Genomic DNA, 27785 nt, shown 5'->3' with positions numbered 1-27785 from the left:
TTATAATTAATAATTTTATAAGTTATAATTTTGTAATGTTAATACAAAATAGAAAGTAAATATGTTTATATTTAAAGTATATATATACCAAAAATATTTTAGTATATATATAATAGTAATTATATTTCTTATAAATTAACACAATATATAAACGATATATATTAAAAGACATTACAAGTTAATTAATAATAATAGTTTCATGAATTAATTTAATTAATTATAAGGATTTGTTCTTAATTTCATGAAATTAAAAAAAATATTTAGGTTCAAAAACTATTCTAATTTTAAAAACTTTCTTTAAGTATATATATTATAAGATTATATAAACAATGGTATATATATTATAATTAATAATTTTATAACTCATAATTTTTGTAATGTTAACACAAAATAGAAATTAAATGTATTTACATTAAACGTATATATATAATAGTAATTATATTTCTTTATAATATGATATAATATTCAGATTATTTAAACATAATTAACAATCTAATAATTTTTGAATTTAAATATATTAATATCATCATATTAATAATTAGAGTAACCATACTTTTCATATATTTGTTAGTTTTTAATAACAAAATTGCTTGTAAAGTTCGTAAAAATTGTAAATTTTAATTTAATTATTAAAATAATAATAAAATATTTATAAATAATAAACGAGTTCTGGTAACGGGTAACGAGTACCCAAGGGGTGGTACCTGAACCCTACTTGAACCCTATACGGATAGTAAAATCACTACCCAAACTCATCTCAAACCCGATTATAGGGTAACCTAACCCTATATAATCCGGTTAGATATCCGCGGGTACCCATTGCCATCCCAATGTATGAATCTAGGCTCTTCATTATTCTCTCAATTTTCTTCTTTTAAATTTTGCATAAACTTCCATCTATACTCTCTCACAATTGTTCATTATCTTTCTTCTTTTCTAAAGTTAGAGTCTATTTGGTCTGATTTTTTTTTTAATTTAAAAATTATTATAAAACTTTTATAAAAAATAATAACTTTTAAAATTAAGTTGAAACTTTTTGGTAAATTTATTTTTATAAGCTGTATCAGTTGAGGCATGTAAGCATTTGGTTCATTGGTTAATATATGATCGCCTCTAAAAAAAAGTAGAGTTCAAAACCCCTCCAAAAAGTTATTTCAAAGAGTAATGTTGAGATTATTTTTAATAAACGAAGATATTTTTGGAACAAAATTTTTTTTTTTTGAAATGCTAGTGTGTTTTTATAAAGAAGAGAAGAGAAAACTCATTTTTGGACCTTTTTCTCAATTTCTTTTAGATTTTGTTCTTTAAAAAAAATTATTTTTTTTTAAAAAACTTCTCAAAATCTTATTTAGCTTGACTTTTGTTTTTAAAAGTTAGATAAACTGAAAAAAAGTGGAACTAAACAAGCATTTCGATAGTTATTGACATTAATCAAAATAATCGGTTTTTCAAGCGAATTACTTTTTTTTTTTTCTTTACTCTGTCAAAGAGCGAGATTTTACTAATACATTGTAATAAGCAGTGAAGATCAATCGAAGCTTTCGAAAAAGATTACAAATGCCAAAGAGTGCCAAAGCATCAACTAGCACACAAGGTGACCATCTATATTACATAGAAACTGACAATACGACTGTCCCTCGTGTGAGGCTGAGCTTTGTAACATTAACGTAAAGCCATAGACCATGAAAATAAATGGTAATTACTGCCATGCTGAAAACATGAATTCTCTGTCAACTCCATATATAGTTGGTAAGTGCATCCCTAATTGAATTCATTTTCCGTAAGGTGTGCACTAAGGACACTCATCCGAGTGATAGCATAAGAGAATCTACTTCGTTAAAGCTATTTCATTTATCTCATGGTCTCTAATTAATATTATGCACTCAAGAAATAGCAACAGTAGAATCAGATTCGATGACAAGCTTGGTACCTACGAAAGGTGAGGAGACATGGAGGTGCAATGCATGCTGGATAGCCAATTTCATTAATGTGTGGTGTATTACTTATATGTATTATTAATGTATGAATCTACGAATTTAACTTTTCTCTCAATTTTCAACTTTAATTGTAGGCCTTCTCTCTCTAATAATTAATTGTCCAATTGCACTAAACCGTTGTCTGGATGTACCAACAACACTTAATTAAAGAGAAACTAGCGCTTAGTTAGCTGTCTGTCTATGCAGGTTTTCAGGGATTGTGTGTTTTTTTATTGAAGTTAAGATGAAGTTTAGTGGACTACATACAAATACTTAGATTCATATGGTCTTTCTTTCTATATTGTAAGGGTCATGGTAGTCCTTTTATATTAATTAACATTAAACAAAGACCAAACCATAAACATGAAGTCTTTTAAGCTAAAAAAATAAGATGCAAGTAAGCATTCACATTTAACCAATTACACAAATTGTCTCATAGAAAGAAGGGAAGAGAACCCTAATCAAAGTCAATCCAAAATATTAAATATTGCATGCACACCTAAACATTATTATGTTTATTTTTTTAATCTTTTTTGTTAATAGAAGAATGCAATATGTTTGATACGGCTAATGAGACCTTGGGAGAATAAATTAGTAATTTTCTTCAACAAATCATTTTTTTTTAAAATACATTCAGTTCAAACATTTAAGCCAACGAAATGTCATAATTAAGTCTTTTTCTGTTGGATAAATATTAATGATCAGATTCAATGTTTTAGTTCACACACTTTCTTTGGATCAGACCTTGCTGCACTTTCTTTGGATCAGATTCAACTCATTGAAAATATTTGGCAAAGGAACTTGCAACAACTTGAAAGCTTTCTTAATTAGAATCAAGCTATTAACAATGAAAGTGCGCATGAATCCAGATTTTCTCAAAGAAGTAAGGTTAGGGAAGTTAAAAACAATCAAGGCGAACGAGATTGATGGAACAACCCCAGAAGGAAACACGACCCTTCACATGGCTGCAAGATTCGGGACTAAGGATTTGGTAAAAAATATCATCGATCAGCGTCCTTCCCTTGCCTTTAAGAGCAATAGCAAGGGGGAGACGCCGGTGCATGTCGCGGCGAGGGCTGGACAACATGAGGTCGTTGAAGTTTTCATCAGTTCAGTGAAAGACTATAAAGAGATATACATCGGGAGGATCAGAGATAGATTTGGTAATACGCCTTTACATGGTGCTGTCAGGAATGGACATCTTCAGGTAATGAATGCGTTGGCAGAAAAAGATCCAGATTCGTTAGTCTGGATTAATGATGCAGGCGAATCCCCACTTTCCATTGCCATTGATATGAGGTTGACTGATATTGCAAAAAGAATCATAACTTTGAATAATTCTACGCTTGATTACCGTGGAAACAACGGCCAAACACCTTTGCATTGTGCTGTCATGAGGCAAGATTTTGGTAAGCTCCTGAAAGATTTACGTTTTAGTACCTTTCTCCACTCCCCTAGAAGAAATCAAATTAACCCAACTTTTTTTTTTTTTTGCTATGAAATTCAGTTATCATGAGTACCATCATAGGTTTGAGAGAAGATCTCGTTGGAATGCCAGGTGAAAGAAAAAGGACTCCCCTTCACTATGCTGCAGCCCTGGGTCATCAAAGAATGGTGCAGAAGTTAATCAACCAAAATCGTTCGATTGCATACGAACAAGACGTAGATGAGCAAACACCTCTTCACTTGGCAGCAGAGAATGGGCAAGTACGTCTTATAGAAGCATTGCTAAAGCCTTGCCCAGACACAATTGAGATAGTTGACAACAAGCAGCAAAATATTCTTCATATTGCAGCCAAGAATGGAAATGTGGATGCGGTGTCATATATTCTGAAGCTACCTGAAATGGAAGATTTGGTCAACTCTCCTGACGCAGATGGAAACACCCCCTTGCATCTGGCGGTCAGTAACTACCACAGCGATGTGGTGGGTGTTCTCTCCAAGAACGCAAAGGTGGAAATCAGGTCAATCAACAACTCTAATAATACTGCTTTAGCAATTGTTAAATTGCCTGATGGCCGTGGAATGGAACTACAGAAGGTATGCAACTTGGTTTTTTGAAGTCTATAACTTTTTGTTGGAGTAAGTTTCAATAATTCACAAAATGAAGTTCATTCCATGAAACAATTTGATCAAGTTTTAAGTTCGGTTCACTTTATATTTTTACCAGAATCTTAGAAATGTATTTGACTAGCATTACTTATTGTCATTTTTTTGTTCCTTGCAGCATTTAACCTTGAAAGCATTAAAGAGTGCCTATAAACAGAAAATTATTAATCCTGAAGATTTTCCTGAAAATACACAATTAATTGATGTAAAAGTAGAGAGGCCAAACAGCGATGATAAAAAGATCAGGGACATGGCTCAAATAATCTCAGTAATGGCACCCCTTATAGCTACATTTACGTTTACAGCGGCTTTTACCATCCCTGGAGGTTTTGTGAGTGATGGTCCAGATAAGGGCTTGGCAATGTTAATTAGTAAATCAGCTTTCCAGGCATTCGTTATCTCTGATGCCATTGCCATGACTTCATCTATTACGGCTGCAGTTATTGTATTTTGGTCATCTTCACGTCGGGACACTGAATCATTCTTAGATACCTTTCCTTTCGCCATTGGTTTAACTTGGATCTCACTTATAGCAATGGCACTAGCATTTGTGACTGGATTATTTGTTGTGTTACAGAAGACGCTGTGGCTGGCTATATTGGTTTGTGTGATTGGTTGTGCTCCTCCCTTCTTCCTTTACATATTTTCTCCTATGTTTCTTCTTGTGTTCGAACGTGTTTCCAAGTCTCGAACCTCTCTCAGTAACCGGCAAAATATAGTTGAGGACAATCCATTTCTATTTATTGTTCGGTTGATGAAGATATTTTTTGAAAGACTGATTTTTAAATGTTTATGCTCGAGGTGTAAGAGTTCATGTTGTTACCAACCGAACCAAGACTACACTGTATCTGCCTGTTTGAAAGAAAGCACGCGACCGACAGTCTAGCTTCAGTCCAGCATCTTGTCTGTCTATTAAGTTCTCGTAGTTGTTTGTATTTTTTTAAGTTCTCATAGTTGTTTGTATTTTTTTAAGTTCTCATAGTTGTTTGTATTTTTTTAAGTTCTCATAGTTGTTTGTATTTTTCTTTCTCTTTCATTGCTTTACTATTTTTTCATTTCCTCCCTTATCAATCTCAAAATTTTCAAAAGAATTAGTAGTACTAGTATAGATTATAAAGAAACAAATTTATCAATAACAAAAGAAGAAAGGAAGATGGAAAAAGAGACAAAAAAAAACTATTTTAGTGATTTAATTTATTAATAGTTTCACTATGACCCACCCTAAAATTAGATACATAATGTAAATGGTAATGATTGGATTTTTAGAACTTGATTCATAATTTCCATCAATACTTTAACTACAAGATCTTCTATTATACAAGTACAAATTAATAAGTTTTTCCTTTTTTTATTAGTTTCCATTATAATTTGTTGTTTAAGTATTTAATTTGGTGTCAAGCTCGATAAAATATTTTAGATTTTCAAATGATTTAGTTCTTCATTTAATCTAATTTAAAGTTCCTTTAAATTTTATTTTCTTTGATTTTTTTTCTTATTTTAATTTTAAATTACATATCGACTAAAACTATTAACTCGTTATGTTTTTTCAAGATATTTAAGTAAAAAACATTCATCAAATATTTTGATTATACAATAAATGTTACTTGTAATCAAGGGCTAATTACAAGAAGATTGTGTTAGAATTTTGATTAATTAACCATAATAAAAATGTTATTCTTTAATTGCAAACAAATGGGTAGAGTACCCTTATTTCGAGCAAAGAAAATTGTAGCAATTGATAAACACGGAAAAATACAGAGAACCATCAATTTGCTGTAAATTCTGAAACTAAAATTCCTTTTGCTTGATGATTTCATGAGACAAAAACTCATTGAAATGCCCGGCAAGCCGATTCACCGTGATCAAGTAAAGCTGAAAGCGAAGATCCTTTCACTTGATATCTCCATCAGACAAAGAATTTATAGCTCAACAGACTGAAATCAAAGTCAAGCTGGAGGGAAAGGTCCACCGAACAAACAAATCCTGATACCCGCCGGTGCACATCAATTTTCCACGACAAAGTGAAGCAAAAGCTGAATGCAGTGATCGTTTCACTTGATTATTCTAGAATGTCATTAACAAAGTAGAGTTGAAAGCAAAGATCCTTTCGGTTGACAGCTGCAGCAGAGCAATTTTCCAAGTCAAAGAAATATACATATGTGAACCAGATCAAAATCCTTTCCCTTGGAAACTACTCCATCAAACTGACATCCACTGATTAAAACGCAAATCAAGATTTGCAGGATAATTGTGTCTTGAGGTTCATCTTGTTTTTGTATTGATGTGACAGGTTGATGGTTTCTGGTTTTTTTGTAACCAGGCCGAGGTTGGGAAGATTTGAGCTGATTTCTCCTCAGCTTCTGCCTTTCCTTTTGTTGTTCATTGGGAACTTCTTTCTGAAATGAAACGAAATACCGATTGATGTTCAAAAAATAAATGCAAAGCGAGCTAATTTTACAGGTTCAACATCTAGAGAAATATGCTAACTGATCATGAAGAGCATTATCAACCACCTATCATTTAATAGCAGAGACTGCTGGGGAGTAGCACAATATATAGCATAGTACTGAAGAGAACTAGTAGTAAACAGGACCGTAGTCATATTTTTACCTGTTGGCTGACTGCTCTCGGATAGCTTGTTTCGGTCAATTTTCATCCCTGGAGACCAAACTATATCTCCGTCGATGTTGGTCAGTAATTTTTTAACTGTAGCAAACCTTACCAACTTAGGGTAATTCCTTCTTTCGGGCAACGACGTTTCCTGCAGCAGAACAAGTTAAAGCCTTAAATATTGAAAAAGGGGGGGAAATTAAAAGTTCTGATATTTTAATATATCGTATGCAAATCTTTCCATGATGAAGACGGGTTACATACGTGCCATAAAAGTGCCTTTTCTTATCATCAAATTGAAACAAAACAAGTCCTTTCAATTCGAGTGTAGGGTGCAGAATTATAATCTTACTTCGGTTTTGGCGTAGACAATAATAGGCTCTGAATCAACATTACTGAAGCTTGTGACCTGGGCGGTACATTCTTTTATCTCTAACGATACCAAAGCTGGGAATTCGCATTCATAACCCACCGGAATGATGGTGACGAGGTCCGGTAGCTTTCCAAGGTGCAGTACTTCCAATTTAGGGAATCGAAGCACTATCTCCGCTTCACTTTTGACTTTGGCTTCACCTTCATGTCTAAAGATATGTTTTAATCTAGATGCCCTTTTGACTCTTAACGTTCTGAGCTCTGGTATGTGGGCGACTCGAACAGGAAAGAGACTCTTCAGGTTGTTGCAATCTTCGATCAATATTTCCTCAAGGTTAGGGAAGTATACAGGTTTGAGACGAGACGATGACAATGATGAAATCTGATCCCGGGCAACGATCTGCTCCAAGTCCTTACATCCTTGTACAACTAGATGGCTTAACTGCAGCAGATTTCGAGCATGTAATAGTGAGAATAAAGTTCTCAGTTTATTGCACCTAACCAATTCCAAACGAGTAAGATTTTGAAGGGTGACAATTTGGGTGGGCTCTTTCCATATAACTTGCAGCTCATTTATCTCTTTCAATGTCAGTTTCTTCAGACTTGATAAGATGTATCCACCTGGAAGCTCAAAGATCTCTCCACACAATTGATTTCCCATTTTGAAGAGGCAAAATTCCTGTAAAGGACACACATACCTATAACTTTATATCATCTATCAGGTTAAATCTGAATTTTAGATTCTACTTTCCTAAATTATGGTAGCTACAAAAAATCTGAAGACAAATATAAGTACCTCTAATCGACCATGCTTTATCACTTCAGACATGACATCATTACTGAATTGGTGACAAGCTTCCACTTCGAACTGTTTCAACGATGGTAACTTGATAGAACGGTTTTCTGAACAAAAGGTCTTCAAGTTTAGTAAGTCTTTGAGTGCTAAGTTTTTTAACTGAGGTACCTCGATCTCCTCTCCTTCTGCTGCATCTTGAAAGCTGAACACTTGTGCTAATTGAGGGCAACTGCTTATTTCAAGCAGTGTAAGCTTCTGAAGGATTCGACCTGTTGTGATTTGGAAAACGTATTCCAATGCAAGACAACCAGTAATCTGGAGCGTTGTTAATCTTGGCAAGCATAGAGGATGGAGGAGGGCCGGATGCATTATTTCATTGACATCGACGTTAAGATCATCGCTCGTTTCAGCAATTATTTGCTTCAACATATTGCAGCCGTGTATCTCAAGTGTTTCCAGTTGCTTCAGCCTTTGCGCAATGGACGTTGAGAAGAGATATTTCAGACGTTGGCAATCCTTTAGCTTCACAGTACACAGATTTTGGAGGCTTACATTATTGGTTTGCCCGTACCAGATCCGGCTTAGCTTAGGTAATTCTTCTAGCTCCAAGGATGTTAAATCTGAGAGCAGCGCCTGAGAGTTATCTTCCACACCGTGAAGAATGGAGCCATCCTGAAATACTGCTTGCAACCTATTACAACATATAACTCTCACCTTTTTTACACTTTGAACCAGGTTTGGAACAATATGATTTTTGTAACACAGAATCAGATCCCGAGCAAGATGTTGCACATTCTCATCCCACCCATTGGATTGATTTTGTAAGAATACTGAAACCTTCAAGGCTCTTGATTTTTTGTCAAACCATTCATCTATTTTCGGATATTTAAATATTTGAGTAGGCAAACTGGAAGGTGAAACGATCTCTGGTGGGGTAGGATTGCTTCCCTCTGCACTGATCTTCTCTTCAGACCACCATCTTTCAAAACTAAGGCCACTAAAATACAGCTCTTCTAATCCGGATAACTTCTGTATTAACTTTAGAGGAATTCTATGCAGCTTTTGACAATCAAACAGATCCAGCAATCTTAGATTATCTAATTTTCCAATGTCATCTGTCAATTCACTGATATCAGAACCTTGAAAGCTGAGAATCTCCAATTCCTTCAGATTTTCTAGTGATGGTGCTAGGCCATCGAATTTGCAATACTCCAAGTGTAGAGCTCGAAGGTTTGTCAAGTTTTGAAGAGCATTTGGTGACAAAACACCATGATGGAGAGCAAGAACTTTTAGCGCTTTCAAATGTTGCAAAAATTCATTGGATATTTTCTTGCAACCATTCCCAGCAAGAAACAGAATTTGAAGCTTTTCACTTCGTAATTCCTCGTCAAGAACTTCTTCTGGCTTGCTAGTCACATAAGAGATTGCTGCACAGGACTCAAGGTCTTCATTCTTTGGCGTTTCCCACAAGCCGACCACACGTTTTATCCTAAGGAAACTCTCCTCTTTGGATGCTAACCACAAAGCAGCCTCACGAACCACATTTTGCATTTGAACGTGTGCTCTCCCATACTCTAACAGCAAAAAAGAATCTTTGAGATTTTCGATGGCCCCGTTAACTTTTTCACTAACTTCTTCAATTGAATCAATGCCTTGATATATCCCTAGCCCCCATGCGTATCTTATCAAGTCCGGCGGAGCAATGGGACTATTTTTGGGAAACAAAGAACACAATAAGAAGCATTTCTTGGTCTCATTATACTTCAAATGATCATAACTCAACTTTACACTTCTGTGAACAATACTAACTTCTTCACTTTCGTCCTCCGCCAAATTCGATTTAAGTCTATCATATGCGTTTCTCCATTGATCCAAAACTTTCCCTCTTAAAGCCCTTCCTACTGTTATAACTGCAATAGGAGAATGTTTGCATTCCTCTGCAACTCGAATTGCCACCTGGCTAACTTCAGGAGTCATATCTTGACTTAGGTTCTTTTTCAATAATGCCCAGGCTTCAGGATTATCTAGAGCCTCAAGTGTTATTTCTTTCCGTCTTTCCATAGAAGAACACACTTGGGTATCTCTTGTTGTCAGAAGAATTTTGCACCCAACTTGATTTGGAATTCCTATAGACTCCAAGTTGAGTTCCTTGCGAAAATCATCAAGGATTATGAGGATCTTCTCTTCCTTTCTCAATCTACGCCGCAATCTCTTTGCTCTTTCTTTTTTAGTGTTCTTTGGAAATTCTAATTTCAAGAAAGCTGCAAGGGTATCTTGAACTTCTTCAGTAGTTGTAGCTTGGGAAACAGCTAACCGTACAACCTTGAGATGCAAAAATTCATTGGCTATTTTCCCCACTGCTCTGGCCAAGGTCGTCTTACCCACCCCTCTCTGGCCACAAACGATGAGCACGCTCTCAGTTCCATCCCTCATTGCATTCACAATCTCAGTTAAAGCTGATTTTAAAGATTGTGAAGGCATGGAATAACTTGATGGCAAGAGTTCATTCTCCCAAAGAGTAGCAGCCGGAAAGACTACTCGGTCATAGTGGCTATTCCATACGAGGCGGATAATCTTTTGTTCCTGTTGTTCTATTTCATTGCTTAAGTGGAATCGTTGGCTCCAATTGAGACGTGAAGTTAAACGCCAATTGTGGTCTCGTATATTATCTTCCAGGGTGCGCACTGCTTTCAGGACCTGCTCGGCTTCTTCTAGCCATGTCTCCACACCATCCTTGATTCCTCGTTTTTGAGCTTTGGCATCTCCAATATCTTTCTGCAGCTGGGCTTTTGCCAATGTCAGTCTTTGCTTCTGGTTCCGAAATTCTTTAACCCTGCTGTCAAAATAGATCAGGCAATGAAAGAAACTTGCTAGCATCATCAGGTAGCTCACCACCTGGAAATCCGGCACGATCATAGTGGCAGCAGCAAAAATTCCCTGATAATTTTGAAGTATAGGACAATATTTAGTGAGCTGCTAGTTGAAGAAATCAACTATGAAAATGAACTTGCCAGTACCTGGTTGGAGTTATGAGGTTGTTCCTGGGTTATCTTGGGAGCAATGACAAGAGAAACTTCAGCAATTTCCTGGTGAAAATAATCTGAAAATGAAAGAAATAGCAACAACAATCATCTCCTCGACACACATAACAATTTTATGTAAAACCACTAAGGAAGTTGTACATGATTGAAGATAAGTTTGAATGAGCTTCAAAGGTTTTACTATCCATGTGACATATAATATATATTAAAGACAATTATACATTGCAATATGTTTTTTTCTCAATGCTAAACATTCTTATTTCTACCTAAAAATAAAAAAAATAAACAAAAAGATAAGTAACAACATTTGTTTCTAAACTAAACGCTTTGAAAATTGTACAGCTTTCTACACCCAAACCAATCATCAATACCATAAGGAGTTTTCTACCCATAAGTTAGAGACTTACAATGACATACCAGTTATGAAACAGATAATATCACCTTATAAAAAAAAAACAATTTCTTATATAAATTCTGATGAATAAGGGTCAGTTTCTTGAAGCGTACCAGATTGGAAGAGTCTGTAGTGTATATCTTCTCATGTCTCCCCTACTGTCAAGAATCATGATAACAACAGAAGCTACAAACAAAGCTTAAATGATACGGAGTTAACAAGAAAACGCATCAAGAGAAAACTCATCATGTGACACATCTAAACCTTCAGCTAACAACTACGAATATACGAGAACAATAACCAAATAAACATTGTCAACTCATCATGTGATTGTTGTTTTTTTGTCAAAGGATAAGGGACTTATATGTCAGTTTCAATACGTCTAGGCTAGCACTGAAATCGAAACTAGACCTGTACAAATTCAAAACCTTTATTATTTTTATTCTGACAAATCTGATAAATTGTTATTAGTATTATTATTAGAATTAAAACGTGTTTCTCGAGTTGCTGAATTTAATGGAGTTGTCCTTCGGGTGTTAGCCATGGTGTATTACAAGTCTGACTAATTCAACCATAACCACCATATTAATTTCTGTCAATTTTTCAAGAGTACTAGGTTTCATGTATATATGATGTATTATTATTTTTATGTATGTATTGTATCTACGCATTTGATTATTCTCTCAATTTTCTTCTTTCAATTTCCCCTATTAATTTGCGTCTTTCACTCTCTAAAAATCGGCCATTATTTATTTTTTTTCCAAATTTAATAGAAAAATGTTAATCGGTATTTATCGGTGCTAATCAAAATAATTGTTTTTTGAGGGTATTACTTTTCATGTATTGTGTATTATTTCTATGTATTAATGTATTTATGCATTTAATTTTTCTCTCAATTTTCAAATTTAATTGTATGCCTTCTCTCTCTAATAATTGTACACTATTTATCTCCTTTTTCAAACGAGAAATTTTAATCCATACTTATCGATATTAATCAAAATAATCAGTTTTGCAAGAGTATAATTACTTTTCACAAATAGTGTATTATTGTTTATGTGTTAATGTATCTACACATTTACTCCAAGTCGGTTCATTATACTTTCGAGAGTCTCAAATCGATAAGACCACAAAATTACCGGTAAGATTAATAAATTCAATTTTCAGAAAAAAAAAAACTTTTGACTCAATTTTCAACTTTAATGATAAGCCTTCTCCCTTTAATAATTGTCCACTATTTATCTTCTTTTCAAAACTTAATAAAGAAATGTTAATAGGTATTTATTGAAATTAATCAAGGCTTCTCTCTCTAATAATTGTACACTATTTATCTTTTTCTTTCTCAAACATAATAAGGAAATGTTAATCCATGCTTAATTGACATTAATTAAAGTAATATTTATAAAAAAATTATTTAATTAATGCATTGTCTTTCTTTGAATTTGATAAATCTGTGTTCATACTTAATGTAAGATCCAACATGATATATCAACTTCGGATTCTGTTGCTTGCTGCTTCATGGGAACTCATAGACAAGTTCTGATCAGGCACCAAATACTTAATTCCAGCTGCATTAAAAAATAAATAAATAGATTTGATAAATCAAAATTATATGATAATATTTTAATTTTGCTAGTAAAACCAACTATGTATGGAATATGATAGTCTTTTTATATTAATTAACATTAAATAAAGACCATACCATAAACATGAAGTCTTTTAAACTTAAAAACAATGCAAGTAAGCGTTCACATGGCTTAACAAAAAAAAAAAAAAAAGTAAGCGTTCACATTTAACTAGTTAAACAAATTAATTGTCTCATAGTACCTTTCAAAAAAAAAAATTGTCTCATAGTAAGAAGGGAAAAAATCCTAATTAACAATTATTTCTATATTTATAATTACAGGTTCATTTATTAGCATTAAAATCAATCCAAATTATTAAATATTGCTTGCACAGCTAAAGATTAATAAGTTTATACATTGGGAAAATAAATTAATATTTTATTTTAAAATAGTTTCAGTTCATACATATAAGTCAACCATATTTCATAATAAGTCTTTTTTTGTTAAGTAAAATATAAATCGGGTTCAATGTTTTGTCTTTGGCTTAACTTGGATCTCACTTATAGCATTGGCATTAGCATTTGTGACTGAATTATTTGTTGGGTTGCAGAAGACACACTATGACTGGCTAGCTATATTGGTTTGCGTGATTGGTAGTGCTCCTCCTTTCTTTCTTTACATATTTTTTCCTATATTTCTTCTTGTGTTCCAACGTATTTCCAAGTCTCGAACCTCTCTTAGTAATCCACAGAATATAGTTGAAGACAATCCATGTCTGTTTATTGTTCACTTGATGAAGATATTGGCTGAAAGACAGAGTCATTTTCTTTTTAAATGTTAAATGCTTGAGGTGTAAGAAGTCATGTTGTGGCCAACTGAACCAAAGCTACAGTTACCGTTTGAAAGAAAGCACGCGATTGATCTGGTCTAGTTCGATATAGAATCTTGGCATCTTGTCTGTTTATTAAGTTTTCATATTTGCTTATATTTTTTCTCTTTCATTGCTTTAATTCTTTTTCATAGAGTAAGTATGAATTAAGTAAATGAATTTATTCATGAACCTAGAAGCTAGAAGGATGTTCCTAGATGAATGTATTCATGAATTTAGAATTTAATGTTTTAGTCTAGAATCATCTCTAGAGAGTAGTATAAATAATTATGTAATTCAGTAAAATTGCTACAAGGAGTGGGAAGAAAAAACAATCATTTTGAAGAAAGTCCTATCAAATGCTTAGGACTTTCTCTTCCCATTTCGTATTGGCTGCCCATCATCTTCCAAGCACTCAAATTCGAGTCAATAAGTATTTAGGTCTTTTTTTGCCAAGGTTAAACATTAGTTAGCTAAAAAAATAAAAGGTGATAGTTGTGAAAGAGCAATTGGATAAGCAACAAATTTTTTTCTTTTTGAAATTTCATTTGCATTCATCAAAAGGGAACAATTGTTCACCTCTTTGCACTGATTTTGTAAGACTATGCCCCGTACAAAAGGAAAGGGGTATATTGACAAAATCCTTCATAAAAGTCTTAATGACCAATACAATTGCCAGTATAAAAACCCCTGTACACCCACCAAAATAAAGACAAAAGATTACCTGCAACCTAACTATCACCTTCTCAGGGAAAAGGACAAAAGAAACTATCAAAAGTCAATTTCCATTAGAACTCAGACCCCATTCAAGCAAAGAAAGAGTCAACAATAACAAAAGAGATTCAAAACTCCAATAGAGGGTTCGAAGGATTTGGATGAGACCATTGAAGTTACTTGTTGAAGTTCTTATTCCCAATTTGGTTGAATATGTGGTGGGAACCAATTGGAAATTGAAGGTTGAAGAAGGTCCTTAATACGGGGTAGTTTTAGTTTGTTGCTGGTTTACTAAACATTAAGGAGTCTTGTCGTTTTAGTCTTTTATAATTAATGTAGTAAAAATGGTGGTTGTATGCGTCGTTTCCTTTCTTTCATGTTTAAGGTGTTCGATACTCATGTGTCGTTTAAGTCTTGTTATTTTATATTCTTCCTTGTACACGCTATAGTGTAATCGTTTTGAGTGTTCTTATTGTAGGCTTAACAGCTGTGTCTGCTAGGTTGTTTAGTTACTGTTGGCACAGTACGGAAAACAGTGACTCGTTTTCTGTGCTTAGCTAATTCCTCTTCGATTTAGTCTCCTAAGGCTAAATCTAAGGATCTTAATTTCTTATGTGAGTATAAATACAAAAATGCAACTGTATACTATTTTTGAAATTTGAAAGGCTTAGTCTCCCAATCAACCAATCAACTTCACTTGTCAACTGTATACAAAAGTTAGTTTGGTGGAAGCTAACTTCACTTGTCTAGTGATTAAAAAATTTGAAAGGCTTAGTCTCCCAATCAACCAACCCTGTATCCATGAAAAGAGGAACCTGATCAGACAAGAACACCGGAATACATTTTTGCAGTATACTATTATTCTCCACAATCAGATTTTACATCGATTAAGAATCTATCTAATCGACTAAAGACAGTTTGTTCTCTATAATCGCAAAAGGTGAACTTTCCTCTTATGAGTGGCAGGTCAATAAATCCCATCTCATGAATAAAATTATTGAAAATAGACTGTTTCTTATATAAACTCAAGTATAAGAAGCAATTTCTTGAAACATAGTTGAGGTCTTACAACGATTCAGTGTCATATTATATATCTTCGCAAGTCTCTGATAGGTCCCTTTTATTTTGGATTTTAAATCAAAAGAAATAACAAAGCTTCAATTGATTAATAACAATTGAGAGATTAAGTCAAGACAGAAATAACAGGGAAACGCATGAAGCCAACTGTAAAAGCATCAAAGAGTGGACGTCCTTGAAAATACTCACTTGGATGATCTAAAAGTAGAAAACCCAAACTTAGATGGTAAAAAGGACAAGGAAAATGGTCAAATAATCTTGTCATGGTTTTAGGTTTACTATGAATTGTAACATCCTTAAAGTTTTAAGGATGATGGTCCGAATAAAGACGTGACAATGTTAATTAGTAAATTAACTTTGTTGGTAATTATTATCTCTAATGTTATTGCCATGACTTCATTCATTACTGCTGTCTTCTCCCTGTTGATACACTGAATTATTATTAGATATCTTTTCCTTTTACCATTAGCTTAACTTGGATTTCACTTATAGCAATCTGTGATCATACATTGTTTATTGCGTTACAAAGGACACCATGACTAGCTATATTAGTTGCCTGATTAGAAATGGGTTTCCAAATCTCGAAACTTCTCTAAATAACTGGCACAATATAATTGAAGAGAATCCAATTTATTTATGGTTTAGTTAATGAAAGAATAACAATCTTTTTTTATTAATTTAATACCATTTTCCAATAAATTAGATTTAACATTTTCGGAAAGTAAAACAAAAAGACCCACGCTAAAATTTTCTTAAACAAATGAAATATTGCTACTAAATTAAAACCAAATCAAAAAGAGATGAAGTAATCAAGATTGTTGTCTATCTTAAGTCATAAATTGACACATGTTCTTTCAAATAAATCTACAATCAAATATTTTTTACCGTCATTTTTTTTTCATTTGATTAATTTTTATCGTAGCGGATATCTTCGCATAGCTGCATGATTTGGATATACCAACTTGGTAGAAGAGATAATCAAACGGAAGCCTTCCCTTGTTCTTAGCACCTACCCAAAAGGGTGAAAGCCTGGTCCATATAGCTACCAGGGCTGGTCATGAAACATTGTTAATAGTTTCATTGATTCTGTCAAAAGACTTTCAGTGACATATACATTGCCAGGATAAGAGACATGTATGGTAATATCCCTCTGCATGGCGCTGTCAAGAACAAACACCGGACGGTGGCACGAGCATTGGCTTGCCAGGATCTGCAATCCTGGTATTGGTTAATGATGCAGGGGAAGCTCCTGTCTATTGCAATAGATTTTGGGTATGTTGGTATTGCCAAAAGTCAGACTCTCTCTCTATGATCTTCATAGGGTGCTATGAATTTTTCTAAATTACTGTTATGGTTGTCGATGTTTCTGGAAATATATAAGCTTTTACTCAATTCCTGAGATGCTGCAAACCTGATAATATGCAGCTTTAATTTACTCCCTGAACATTAGAAAGCATTTTTTTCCAACAGGTTACCCGATGAGAATAATGCATTAGCTTGAAGACAACATCTTCCTATTAATCACTAGTTGAACAGAGAAAATAACTGCTTCGATAATATTTCATCTGGCAGACATACTGGGATTAACTAGTCGGTTGGGACAGCATCCCAGCGCCATATTGTCCCGTCCTCACAACAACTGAGAATGGTGCTGCAACAAACAAAAGCCAATATACAGGTCACCGGGTGTATATCGAACATCATAACTCATGAAACACCGTTACAAATCCAAATGATAGTTACCTTCCATCGAAAGACGTGGCAGTCTGTCTTATTGGAGACTTTGACTGTGCATGAGATAGCCTACGGGAGAGACAAAATAAGAATGACCATTAAATACATAAATAAGGAATTTCCTTTTAGCACAACTGAGAGCAAACCAAGCAAACCTGGCAATGAGAACAGGAGGGCTACTTTGCAGTTCCCAGACGTAAATCTTTCCTTCTCTATTCCCTGCCAAGTCCAACAAAGCTTATAGATAAGTACAAGGTTTAACAATATTAAGCTTATCAATATGCACAACTTGGTTTGGAGATCACACGAAAATACACAAGAAATAATATGCTAGGTAATAAGCATGGTTGTAACTCAACAAGCAATTATACTGTTATTACTACGTTGTTTACATTTGAAAGTGAAAAAAGAAAGGATTTGGCATTTCATATACCTATAGCAGCAGCATTGTAATGAAAGTCACAAGAGAATTTGATGAACCAAATGTCACACTCTGGGACAGGATACTTTTGAAGGATGTCAGCCGTACCCTAAACAAGAACATCACGAAATTTGTCATTGCAGCAAAAGTTGAGGGTTATAGAAACGATATAACCCTCTCCTGGAGATTGAGAAAGTTCAAACCTCTCCTGGAGATTGCTCCTTCATTTTTGGTTCCCATAGCACTATTTCATTGTCAACACTCTGCAATTATACCACACAGTAACTTATATAACCACAAGAGAAATACAGAATTCCAGCTTATGACAGAACAGCCTACATAAAAGGTGTATGATAACAAGGTCAAGGAAACGTTTCCAGGTACACTGCAACTGAAACTTTTTCAAGTAAATCATAATAGTCCAAACTTGAGAAAGAAAGTTCTTATCTGTTGTATCTCTAACAATGTAATCTGATTTCTGAAAAGAGATGCCATTTAGAAAATGATCTTTCGGTTGAAGTTACATGCAAAAGAAGTGTTTTTCATTTTTGATCCCAATGTCCAGTACCAAAACCAACATCAGAAAAAGAGGCAGACATAACATTAACAAGCATTGAATTAAAGTAAGACATCAGAAAGCTGCCAGCAGTTTATACTACTTGGGCTAGTGATGTCCTAAAAGGCTGTGCAAAGATTCTTCACAAAATAGCTCAAGTTACTATGCTAAGAAAGCAACAAAACAATGTGGCAATGCTTATCAAATCAAATTTGAGCTTTCTATCAAAGATGATATAACAGTGGATAGAGCCAATAATTTACCTTTGACAGGATGAAATCACCAAGCCACCGACTACAGTCTACATAGTTTGAATGAACTGAAGCTAAGAAAATCTGAAAATAATAGATATAACCATTAAAATCTTAGAACAACAGTCATATTTTTGCATAGAAGAAGAAGAAGCCACTCACAGGGAACTGTACATATTTTGTGGGGAATTTTGAAGGAAGATCCGTCCATGTGAATGATTTCTCAACATAAGTCCAGAATTCTGAAGAAAGGTTAAGAAAAGAATATAAAAGAGTAAATGCCTAAATTGATGTTTACTTAACGTTCCAATTACAACAGATAAATTGGATTGTTGCCACCAAAAAGGACAACAACCACTCATGATGATGAGTGTCATACCTTTCATTGACCAAATCTTAACAGTGTTGTCCATGCCACAACTTGCAATGCGATGAATATCTGAAGGATGGAAATCCTACAAAAACAATCATAACCATCCGTTTATGTTGGTAAAAAATATGAAAAGAGAAAACATACCAAACATTAAAGGACATGGTTCAATTCTCCAAGGGAAAGACAGCATAGCATAACTCAATATTGTCTTTACCTACCACACTCAAAACTTCATTGCGGTGACCCCCAGCTCCAGCAAATATCAGAATGCATATTCCAGTATGAACATTCCACAACCGAACTGATTCATCCTGCCCAATTGCAAAATTTAGACATTTGATAAAGCAAACAGTTATCAAGCATATGTATTGATGCTTACTTTACTTGCAGACACTATAAGTGATGGCTTCAATGGCTGAGTCCTGATTTCATTTATCGAGTCACCATGGCCAACAAAACTCTGCAGATACACATGCATGCAATGGAATGAAAAAACTATATATGAGTTACACTATCATTTTTTAACAGCAATGAATGAACATCCAAATAGCAGCTCTGATTTTCTAAAGATGATACCTTGTGTATTTTCTCATTACTTGCATCAATTACACGGATTATGCCATTAATACCTCCGGCCACCACAAACGGAGTACCATCAATGTTGCATGCCCAACTTATTGTGTAGAAAGACTCATCCTTCTGATCTACAAAGCACATGGAATGATGCAATGGTGCAAAAAGACATTTTAAAGGAAAAAATTGCAATATACAGTGTTGTTTCTTACATCTTCATCTACATAAGACTGTAAAACAGCTATAACACCACCGTCAAGGCATTGGTATACTGTCACCTGTAAACACAAGGGTAAATTAACATCTGCAAACATAAGGGCATATCAACATTCAGTAACATCATTTCAATGGATGCATGAAGGTGGGAGAGAAACAAACAAAACTGGTAAAGATTGCACATTTTCTAATCAAAATAAGCATCCAAACTAAAATAAAGACTGAAGGAAAAAACTTCAAAAAAAGAAACAAAAAAAAGATCAAAAGGGTCTTGAATTTTCAAGCATTTTCATTCATAAAAGCAGAACATAGGGTGTTCAATCAGAAGGATTGAAGTCATTAATTGGCTAATATTCCCAAAAACAGGGCAAAGAAGGTGTCTTCTGCTTAGCAAACTGAAACTAAAGGAAACCCATCAATTCCCAGAACAAAGGATACCAAAAAACACTTACCCGGTTACCACCGACGGTAGCAAAAACGTTGAAGTAACGAGAGTCGATGAAGTTGAAAACGACGGCGTAGAGGGGACGTTTGCCTTCTTGGAGACGGTTGGTGACTCTGTATTCTCTTTTCTTTGACGGTGTTAGAGATCCCACCACTGGTTCTAGCCCAATCGGCGTCTTCGCCATTTTTGCTTTGAAAACTTGTTGGCTCCCGACCAGACAAAATCAAGAGTTTTCAGTTCCCACTTACGGGAGAGTTCGCTTTGAAAAAAGGTCCTCCGTTTTCACTTTTGAACTTTTGTTTTACTCTTTAATTTAAAAAAAAAAAAAACAAAGTAAATATAATTTTTATTGTGACTTTTTTTTAATAGATTTTTTCTTAAAATTATTATCTTAGCTCTATTATTAAGTCACAATCCAATAAATAATAACATATAAATACTATCCATTAATAATACATCAAATATAAAATTTAATAATATTATTATTATTATTAATAATACTAATTATAAAAAAGTATGTATCTTTTAAGTTACTATGTATACTCCATGGATATTTTTGCAATGTCCTATTCTTCTAGCAAACAGCAGTCAACAAAAGGACAAATAGCAGCAATAGTCCAGGCCTTATCTTCATCCATTCGCTTTGGTTTCCAAACTGCCATGGCCTCCACTCTCCTTCACTTCCTTTCTCCCCCACACCATCTTTATCTATCCAACCTCCCAATCGATAGCACAGTAAAACCACTACATTTCACCATCAAATGCACTTCTGCAGACTCAAATTCGGTTCCTCATCAGCCAGATTTTCCGTCTCCAATCTCTCATGATACCACCATAAGTCCAGACAGTTTCCCCATCGAGAAACGGAGAAGATCAGAGATACTCCGGGAGAGAAAACCGAGACCAGACATTGCAAAGCCAGAACCACCAAATTTCGAGGTTGGTTGGAAGAGAACCAAGGAGATTAACTTAGAGAAGCCAAAAGGGTATGTGATAATGGACTTCTTGGAGAAGTTGGAAGGGTTAATGGGGAGAGAATTTGGTTCCACTGAGCTGTTGGCTAAGGCTGGAGAAATTGTGGCAGAGAGAGCAAGGGAAGAAGCAGAAGTGTTGAGGGATGAAGGGAAGGTGGAAGAGAGAATGGTGACTGAGTTGTTCAGAGTTTTGAGATTGATGGAAATGGATTTGGCTATGGTGAAAGCTGCAGTGAAGGAAGAAACTCTGGGTGAGAGACTTGAGCAGGCCAAGGCTAGGTGCAGGCAAGCCATTCTAGTTGCCAATTCTTTTTGAAAGGTAGAGAGCAAGAGGGATAATTAAACATTAATGTGAATTAAATGTTAATTAACAATTTCAACACCTTCATGTAAGTCAGTGAAACTTCATGACCTATTTCTCTTATAAGGTTTTTATCTTTTTTCAAGTTTGTTTTTATGTACAATATTAACAATAGCATATAAGGCTTTGGTTTAATTACAATGAATTAAAATTCTCATAAGTGCTGCCATGATTTGATGTTACATCTCATGGGACAAACTTTTGGAATTTGTCCATTTTGGTATATTAATTAATTATTTGTGAATTTGTTAAATTTACATATGGTGTTAGACCAAGTTTTATCTATCATTAAAAGTTGCTTTGATAATATATTGACTGAATAAATTAGTATGTTTCTTAGTTTTTGATTAATTTTTAAAAATAAATTAGAATTGAATTCATTTATCTTCATTTTTTATTCTTTTAAGCAAAAGCTGACAAACAAAAATCATCAATCTGTTTGACAAACCATTATCTAAATACTTAAAAATTCCTGGAAAGCAACATGAAGTATCTTCTAATTACCAAGAGACTAAGATTTAGAATGTTTAATCTCTTTGACTTTGAAATTTGAATAAATCCTGGAGGCCTTGTAAAGAAGTTAGCTTATACTCTCATCACAAACCCATTCCAAAGCAACCTTGAAAATCCGATTCTATTATCAACCTTGGGGATTTATACCAAGGTGAAGATGCAAACAACTTTAAAGCTTGCTTTATAGCCATCAACTCCGCATAATTAGACTCTTGAATCCCAAAAAGTCCAAAAAACAGCTCAATGACCCATCCCAAGGACTCCCAACAACCGGTCAAACCCGGTTTGTCCCACGTGGATCCATCAATATTAAATTTTAATTCCCTTTTATTTATTGGGATTCAAATTGCCCAATTTTGCCAAAATCAAACTTTTTAGTTCATTCCACCACCCATGTTCATCCACGTCTTCATTTGCTTCCTTTTTCTCACCCAAATAAGGATCTCACCTTTCTCAAGAAAATGATCCCCTCCCTCTCCCACACCTTTTCATTGGAAATTGAATAATTTCTCGCAAGCCATCAAGATCACATCGAGGAACCACAAATTACCATCTATCTTCTTTTCAATGCAGTTCCATAAAAATATTCAACCAAGGATCGAAGAAATGATTAGATCAAGTTAGTAATATCCCATTAAACTCCCCACTTTTTATAAATTCTACACCAAACTAGCCATGTGAATCGGTGACAGAGCAAAATAGATATGAGCACATAGTTCCTCCATGATGCCATACCAAGAACAAAGACAATCACCATTATCCGAAATCAAAAGACGAGCTATCAAGAAACATTTTATAAGAATGCTATTAAGGATAGACAACCACAAAAAAATGCTGGACCTTAGGGGGAGTGTATATATTCCATAGGATGAGAATCATATCTTTTGAGCTTCCGTATTAGAGTGTGAATACATAGTTGATGTGAAACTTTTTACCAAGGATCTCCTTTTTGTGTTCCTCTCCCAATTACTTCATCCTCTTTCCCATTCAACAAACAAACTCTCTTTAACTTCTCTATTAATTAATTCCTTCAATAATTCATTTTCTCGAATAGTTGGACTTGGAAAGATAAATGCGGTCAATATTCCAAGAATCAATAACCTTAATTTTCTTATTGTTTGTCTAGTAAAAAAAGTATAGGTCGTTCAAAAGTCATTATATTTAAAATATTAATATATAGGTATATATATGTATATAGGACTTCAATCTCAAACAAATTCATGAACATTTAGAGATTTAGATCTCATCAAAGAGAGTATATTCTGCTCAACCTCGACTGAATAAGTACTTGTAACCCTAATATGAGGAATTTTGGGTTAGCAAAGAAATGTTTTTGCTAATATTAAGGAACAAAATAAAAATGTATATATAAAACAAATAGAGTATGAAAGACTAGATGGATAAGTAAAAAATTTATTTCTAAACTGAAAATAGCATTTTTCTCATATTAATTTATGCAAACTTAATTTTTGATTGATAACTATTTGTTTTATAAGTTTTTTTTTGTCATTTCGGTGTGCCATATTATGAAGTTGTTTAATTTACATTAGTTTTCCAAATGTTGTTTGGCAAATATATTGATACTTATGGTAAATGATGTTAAAGCTAGTTTAGAAAAAAAAGAAAAAAACACTACTCTAATACCACCTAAAATCGGATAAGGCTTTTTCATATCCGGATCCAATTACTCTTCAGTTTTCTTACTTGGGCTAGCCTTTCTCATAATCAAGCATTTGTTCTCCCCATCTAATTGAAGTCTCAATTTAAAAACCTTCCTTTGCCCATATCCTTTAATTCTACCCCAAGCTCAAGCAACTTACCCATCCCACCTTCACCTCTACCTTACCTTTCTCTAAATAACCCTCTTTCACCTCTTTTCATACAATCCACCTATCTCCTTTGCCATTTTCATGTCCTTGAGCATCGCACCTCTACAATACCTCCCATACACTTTTCTAAGTTAGTTTTAGCCTTCATGCCCTTTTTTGTCCCCTACAACCATTTTTACCATTTTTGTGCATTCTTCGTTGATATTTCTGCTCTACACGTGACTTTGTCACCTCCAAATTCAAACAACTTCGTAATTTCTCTCCATCTTGTTTGTCCTTCGTTACTTCTTCACCGAAGAAAGCTTTCTCATTCATTTTTTAAATTTGTATGTTTTCTACCATGTTATTGTTCACTTCAGCTTTCACCTCATTAAGACTTACTGCTCACTAAGTTGCTTATATTTGAACATATGTTAACTTTTGTTTTGTAATACACAACACCCAATAAGGTGAACAACCTTATGTTAGCTTATAGTTGCACAATTCAAACACAAGCGTTTGATAGAAAAATCATCAAACAGAGTCCTATTCTTATTTTTAAAACTAATCTTTAAGGGATTGACACTGGTGCATATTATGGTGAGGGTTAGAAGATATGAAGTTATTAAAATTTTCATTAATTTAGTGAAAAATTCTCTAAACGAAGGCATCGCAATGTTAATTAGTAAATCAAATTTTCAAATATTGGTTATTTCTAATATCATTATTATAATTTCATCTATTACTATTGCTATTATTTTTTTTGGTTATCTTTATGTCAAGACATTGAATCATTCATAGATATCCTTCTTTTAGCCATTGGTTTAACATTGATTTTCGCACGAATTTTGTACGATTTTTGCACGATTTTTGCAAAATTTAAAGATAAAAATCAAGGCAATAAAAAACTCTAGTAGGACTGATTTGACAATTGTTAAATTGCCTAATGACCGTGAAATGGAACTACACAAAGTGCTGAACTTTGTTTCTTAAAGAGATTCTTAAATGAAAGAAAATATGATTTAAAACATAACAAAGTCTACAACGTTTTATTAAAGTATGTTTCAATAATTTACAAAATGAAATTCATTTAATGAATGAACTCGAAAGAATGTTGATCAAGTTTTAAGTTGTTCAATTATTCCATGTTTCCACAAGAATCTTGCAAATGTATTTTACTTATAGTACTTATTGTAAATTTTTATTCCTTAAAGTATATAACCTAAAAACATTAAAGAGTGCCTACAAATATAAATACTTTACTAACCATATAATGTCAAAATGAAATTCATTTCATGAATACATTTGAATTTTAAGTTATTCTTTTTCTACAAGAATCTTCGTATCACTTTCTATAAGTTTTTGTTCTTTGTAGCATTTAACTTTAAAAATATTAAAGGCTGCCTACAAAAACAAAACCATTAATCTTGAAGATTTGGTTGAAAATACACAATTTAATAAAGTCGAGGTAGAAAAGTCAAATAAAAATGTTGAAAAGAGCAAGACCATAGCTTGAACAATATTTGTGATGTCAACCTTAATAGTCACGTTCACATTTACTGCAGCATTTACCCTTAAGGTTTTCAAAGTGATGGTGTAGCTAAAGAGATGGCAACCTTAATTACTAAATAAGCTTTCAAAGCCTTTATTATCTCTAATAGCATTGCCATGAGTTCATCCCTAATTGCTGTAGCTTTTATGCTTTGGTCATCTTCATTGCGTGACACTGAATCCTTCATCGACATGCTTCTTTTGACAATTGCCCTAACTTGGATTTGACTCATAGCTTTAGCAATGGCATATGTGACTAGATTGTTTGTTGTGTTGCAGGAGATACTATGGCTGGCTATGTTAGTTTGCGTGATTGGCGACACTCTTCTTTTCTTTGTTTACATAGTTTCACCTATACTTCTTCTTTTTTTAGAACAATCCTAATAGCAAAATATAGTTGAAGATAATTCTCTTTTTTTTTTATGGTTGGGTTGATGAAGATATTTGGTGAAAGGCTACGTTACTACTTTTAAAAGTTTACACCTTGCATTTGTTGTTTGGAAAGAAAGCACAACTGATCCAACTTAAGTTCTTGTCTGCAAAGTTTTTGGAGTGGCATAGTTGAATTAGGAATTACAATATGTAAACGGACAAAGGAACAAAAGAGAAAAGGTCATTGTTTAATTTGATGCTCAAAACATTTTTATGAATTTATTTTGGGTACTTTTTGTTGAAAATTGAGGTCAAGCTTGTAGAGGTGCTGGCAATTAATTTGCTTTGTTTTGTGGCCATGAAATGAATGAAAGCTAATTTAAGTGTTGTTGATTTTCTTATTCTCCTCTCATCCCTGTTAATGTATTTAAGTGTTGTTAAGTATATTTAAGTGAGTTTATCAATGAAAAAGGGGCTGGGCAAAACATGAACCTTTGAGCAGACTGTAACAATGCAAACTACCTTCGAAATATCCACTTCACAATCTCAATTGCCTATTAGATAGCTGAAAGTTTGAGCATCTGGTTTGATATCTTCACATTCCATTTGCTTGAGAACCATCAATGCAGCACTGTCTTTTTTCTGAAAAATATTTGACAAAAAAACGACTGCTTTAATTTTAAGTTAATCCTTGGAAATAAACCTGGGGGCCTGGCTTCAATGGCTGAGTCCTGATTTCATTTATCAAGTCACCATGACCAACAAAACTCTGAAGATACGCATGCATGCAATGGCATGAAAAAAAACTATATATGAGTTACACTATCATTATTCAACAGCAATGAATGGACCTCCAACTTGCAGCTCTGATTTTCTAAAGATGATACCTTGTGTATTATTCTCATTACTTGCATCAATTACACGGATTATGCCATTAATACCTCCGGCCACCACAAACAGAGCACTGTCAATGTTGCATGCCCAACTTATTGTACAGAAAGACTCATCCTTCTGATCTACAAAGCACATGGAATGATGCAATGATGCAAAAAGATAAGTTTAAAGGAAAAAAAAATTGCAATACACAGTTTTGTTTCTTACATCTTCATCTACATAAGACTGTAAAACAGTGTAACACCGCCTTCAAGGCATTGGCATGCTGTCACCTGTAAACATAAGGGTACATTAACATCTGTAAACATAAGGGTAAATCAACATTCAGTAACATCATTTCAATGGATGCATGAAGGTGGGAGAAAAACAACCAAATCTGGTAAAAATTGCATATTTTCTAATCAAAAAAAGCATCCAAACTAAAATAAAGACTGAGCTGTTGGCTAAAGCTGGAGAAATTGTAGCAGAGAGAGAAAGGGAAGAAGCAGAAGTGTTGAGGGATGAAGGAAAGGTGGAAGAGAGAATGGTGACTGAGTTGTTCAGAGTTTTGAGATTGATGGAAATGGATTTGGCTATGGTGAAAGCTGCAGCGAAGGAAGAAACTCTAGGTGAGAGGCTTGAGCGGGCCAAGGCTCGGTGCAGGCAAGCCAGTCTAGTTGCTATAAATTATAAAATATTCAGTGTTGGGATGGGAATTGGTCCAATCAATTTCCAATTTAAGCATCTGGGCTTATAAATTATATATAATTAGTTTATAGTTTTAACTAGTGAGATAACACAGACAACAATAGCAATATAAAGCTTTGGTTTAATAACAATGAATTAAAATTCTCTTTTAGTCTTTACCATGCTGCCATGATTTCAGGGACAAGCTTTTGAAATTTGTCCTTTTTGGTATATTAATTAATTATTTGTGAATTTGAATAAAATAAGTATGTTTGTTATTTCTTCATTAATTTTAACTATAAATTCAAATTAAATTCATATATCTTCATTTTTATTCTTTTAAGTACAAACTGACGAACAAAAATGATCAATTTGTTTGATAAACCTTTATCAGCCAAAAGGCATCACAATTTTAATAATAGTTTGAAATCTTTTGTATACATACATAAATCATAAATGCAATACATTTGTAAAAAAAAAAATTTCATGAATATAATTCCCATCTTTTTTATGAACTAGGGTGTATGTATTTAGATTGATCGGGTGATGTTTAGCTGG

At 33.8% G+C, this 27785-nt stretch overlaps 4 protein-coding genes and 1 long non-coding RNA gene across 6 annotated transcripts; 2 read left to right on the top strand and 3 right to left on the bottom strand.

The window, feature by feature from the left end:
* Positions 2824 to 4971, top strand: LOC18593669 (protein ACCELERATED CELL DEATH 6). The gene is made up of 3 exons (XM_018124202.1): positions 2824 to 3385; positions 3484 to 4016; positions 4204 to 4971. The coding sequence occupies exons 1-3, from the start codon at positions 2824 to 2826 to the stop codon at positions 4969 to 4971; spliced, it is 1863 nt and encodes a 620-aa protein (XP_017979691.1).
* LOC18593668 (probable disease resistance protein At4g27220) lies at positions 6568 to 10344 on the bottom strand. Its single transcript, XM_018124201.1, has 4 exons — positions 7864 to 10344; positions 7570 to 7746; positions 7048 to 7509; positions 6568 to 6846 (listed from the first exon to the last, which is right to left on the bottom strand). The coding sequence occupies exons 1-4, from the start codon at positions 10342 to 10344 to the stop codon at positions 6568 to 6570; spliced, it is 3399 nt and encodes a 1132-aa protein (XP_017979690.1).
* LOC108662842 lies at positions 10406 to 11573 on the bottom strand. Its single transcript, XR_001928676.1, has 3 exons — positions 11412 to 11573; positions 10881 to 10963; positions 10406 to 10800 (listed from the first exon to the last, which is right to left on the bottom strand). It is a non-coding gene; the product is annotated as an uncharacterized LOC108662842 (long non-coding RNA).
* Positions 16843 to 20395, bottom strand: LOC18593666 (polycomb group protein FERTILIZATION-INDEPENDENT ENDOSPERM). 2 transcript variants are annotated; one of them, XM_007020989.2, is made up of 13 exons: positions 20096 to 20395; positions 19640 to 19705; positions 19431 to 19553; positions 19234 to 19314; positions 19073 to 19165; positions 18861 to 18936; positions 18644 to 18723; positions 18494 to 18565; positions 17878 to 17937; positions 17687 to 17783; positions 17409 to 17472; positions 17263 to 17322; positions 16843 to 17170 (listed from the first exon to the last, which is right to left on the bottom strand). In XM_007020989.2, the coding sequence occupies exons 1-13, from the start codon at positions 20270 to 20272 to the stop codon at positions 17107 to 17109; spliced, it is 1113 nt and encodes a 370-aa protein (XP_007021051.1). In that variant the 5' UTR covers positions 20273 to 20395; the 3' UTR covers positions 16843 to 17106. The 2 variants fall into 2 exon arrangements, with proteins under 2 accessions (XP_007021051.1, XP_007021052.2); XM_007020990.2 differs by having other exon boundaries at positions 18656 to 18723.
* Positions 20632 to 21583, top strand: LOC18593667. The gene has a single exon (XM_007020993.2). The coding sequence runs from the start codon at positions 20635 to 20637 to the stop codon at positions 21376 to 21378; it is 744 nt and encodes a 247-aa protein (XP_007021055.2). The 5' UTR covers positions 20632 to 20634; the 3' UTR covers positions 21379 to 21583.

The sequence above is a fragment of the Theobroma cacao genome, chromosome 7 (assembly GCF_000208745.1).
Source record: "Theobroma cacao cultivar B97-61/B2 chromosome 7, Criollo_cocoa_genome_V2, whole genome shotgun sequence".
NCBI lineage: Eukaryota > Viridiplantae > Streptophyta > Magnoliopsida > Malvales > Malvaceae > Theobroma > Theobroma cacao.
This window is presented reverse-complemented; position numbering and strand designations above follow the sequence as displayed.

What these genes read in the sequence shown, in the direction of transcription:
- LOC18593669 (XM_018124202.1), top strand. Translation starts at nt 2,824, where the DNA reads ATGAAAGTGCGCATGAATCCAGATTTTCTCAAAGAAGTAAGGTTAGGG. An exon ending in TGTCATGAGGCAAGATTTTG is followed by an intron (nt 3,386 to 3,483) that starts GTAAGCTCCTGA and finishes TATGAAATTCAG; the next exon opens with TTATCATGAGTACCATCATA. An exon ending in GTGGAATGGAACTACAGAAG is followed by an intron (nt 4,017 to 4,203) that starts GTATGCAACTTG and finishes TGTTCCTTGCAG; the next exon opens with CATTTAACCTTGAAAGCATT.
- LOC18593668 (XM_018124201.1), bottom strand. Translation starts at nt 10,344, where the DNA reads ATGCCTTCACAATCTTTAAAATCAGCTTTAACTGAGATTGTGAATGCA. An exon ending in ATCTTACTCGTTTGGAATTG is followed by an intron (nt 7,510 to 7,569) that starts GTTAGGTGCAAT and finishes AATCTGCTGCAG; the next exon opens with TTAAGCCATCTAGTTGTACA. An exon ending in TTGTCTACGCCAAAACCGAA is followed by an intron (nt 6,847 to 7,047) that starts GTAAGATTATAA and finishes GTTCTGCTGCAG; the next exon opens with GAAACGTCGTTGCCCGAAAG.
- LOC18593666 (XM_007020989.2), bottom strand. Translation starts at nt 20,272, where the DNA reads ATGGCGAAGACGCCGATTGGGCTAGAACCAGTGGTGGGATCTCTAACA. An exon ending in CTACCGTCGGTGGTAACCGG is followed by an intron (nt 19,706 to 20,095) that starts GTAAGTGTTTTT and finishes TTGTGTTTACAG; the next exon opens with GTGACAGTATACCAATGCCT. An exon ending in CAAAATATGTACAGTTCCCT is followed by an intron (nt 18,566 to 18,643) that starts GTGAGTGGCTTC and finishes TATTATTTTCAG; the next exon opens with ATTTTCTTAGCTTCAGTTCA.
- LOC18593667 (XM_007020993.2), top strand. Translation starts at nt 20,635, where the DNA reads ATGGATATTTTTGCAATGTCCTATTCTTCTAGCAAACAGCAGTCAACA.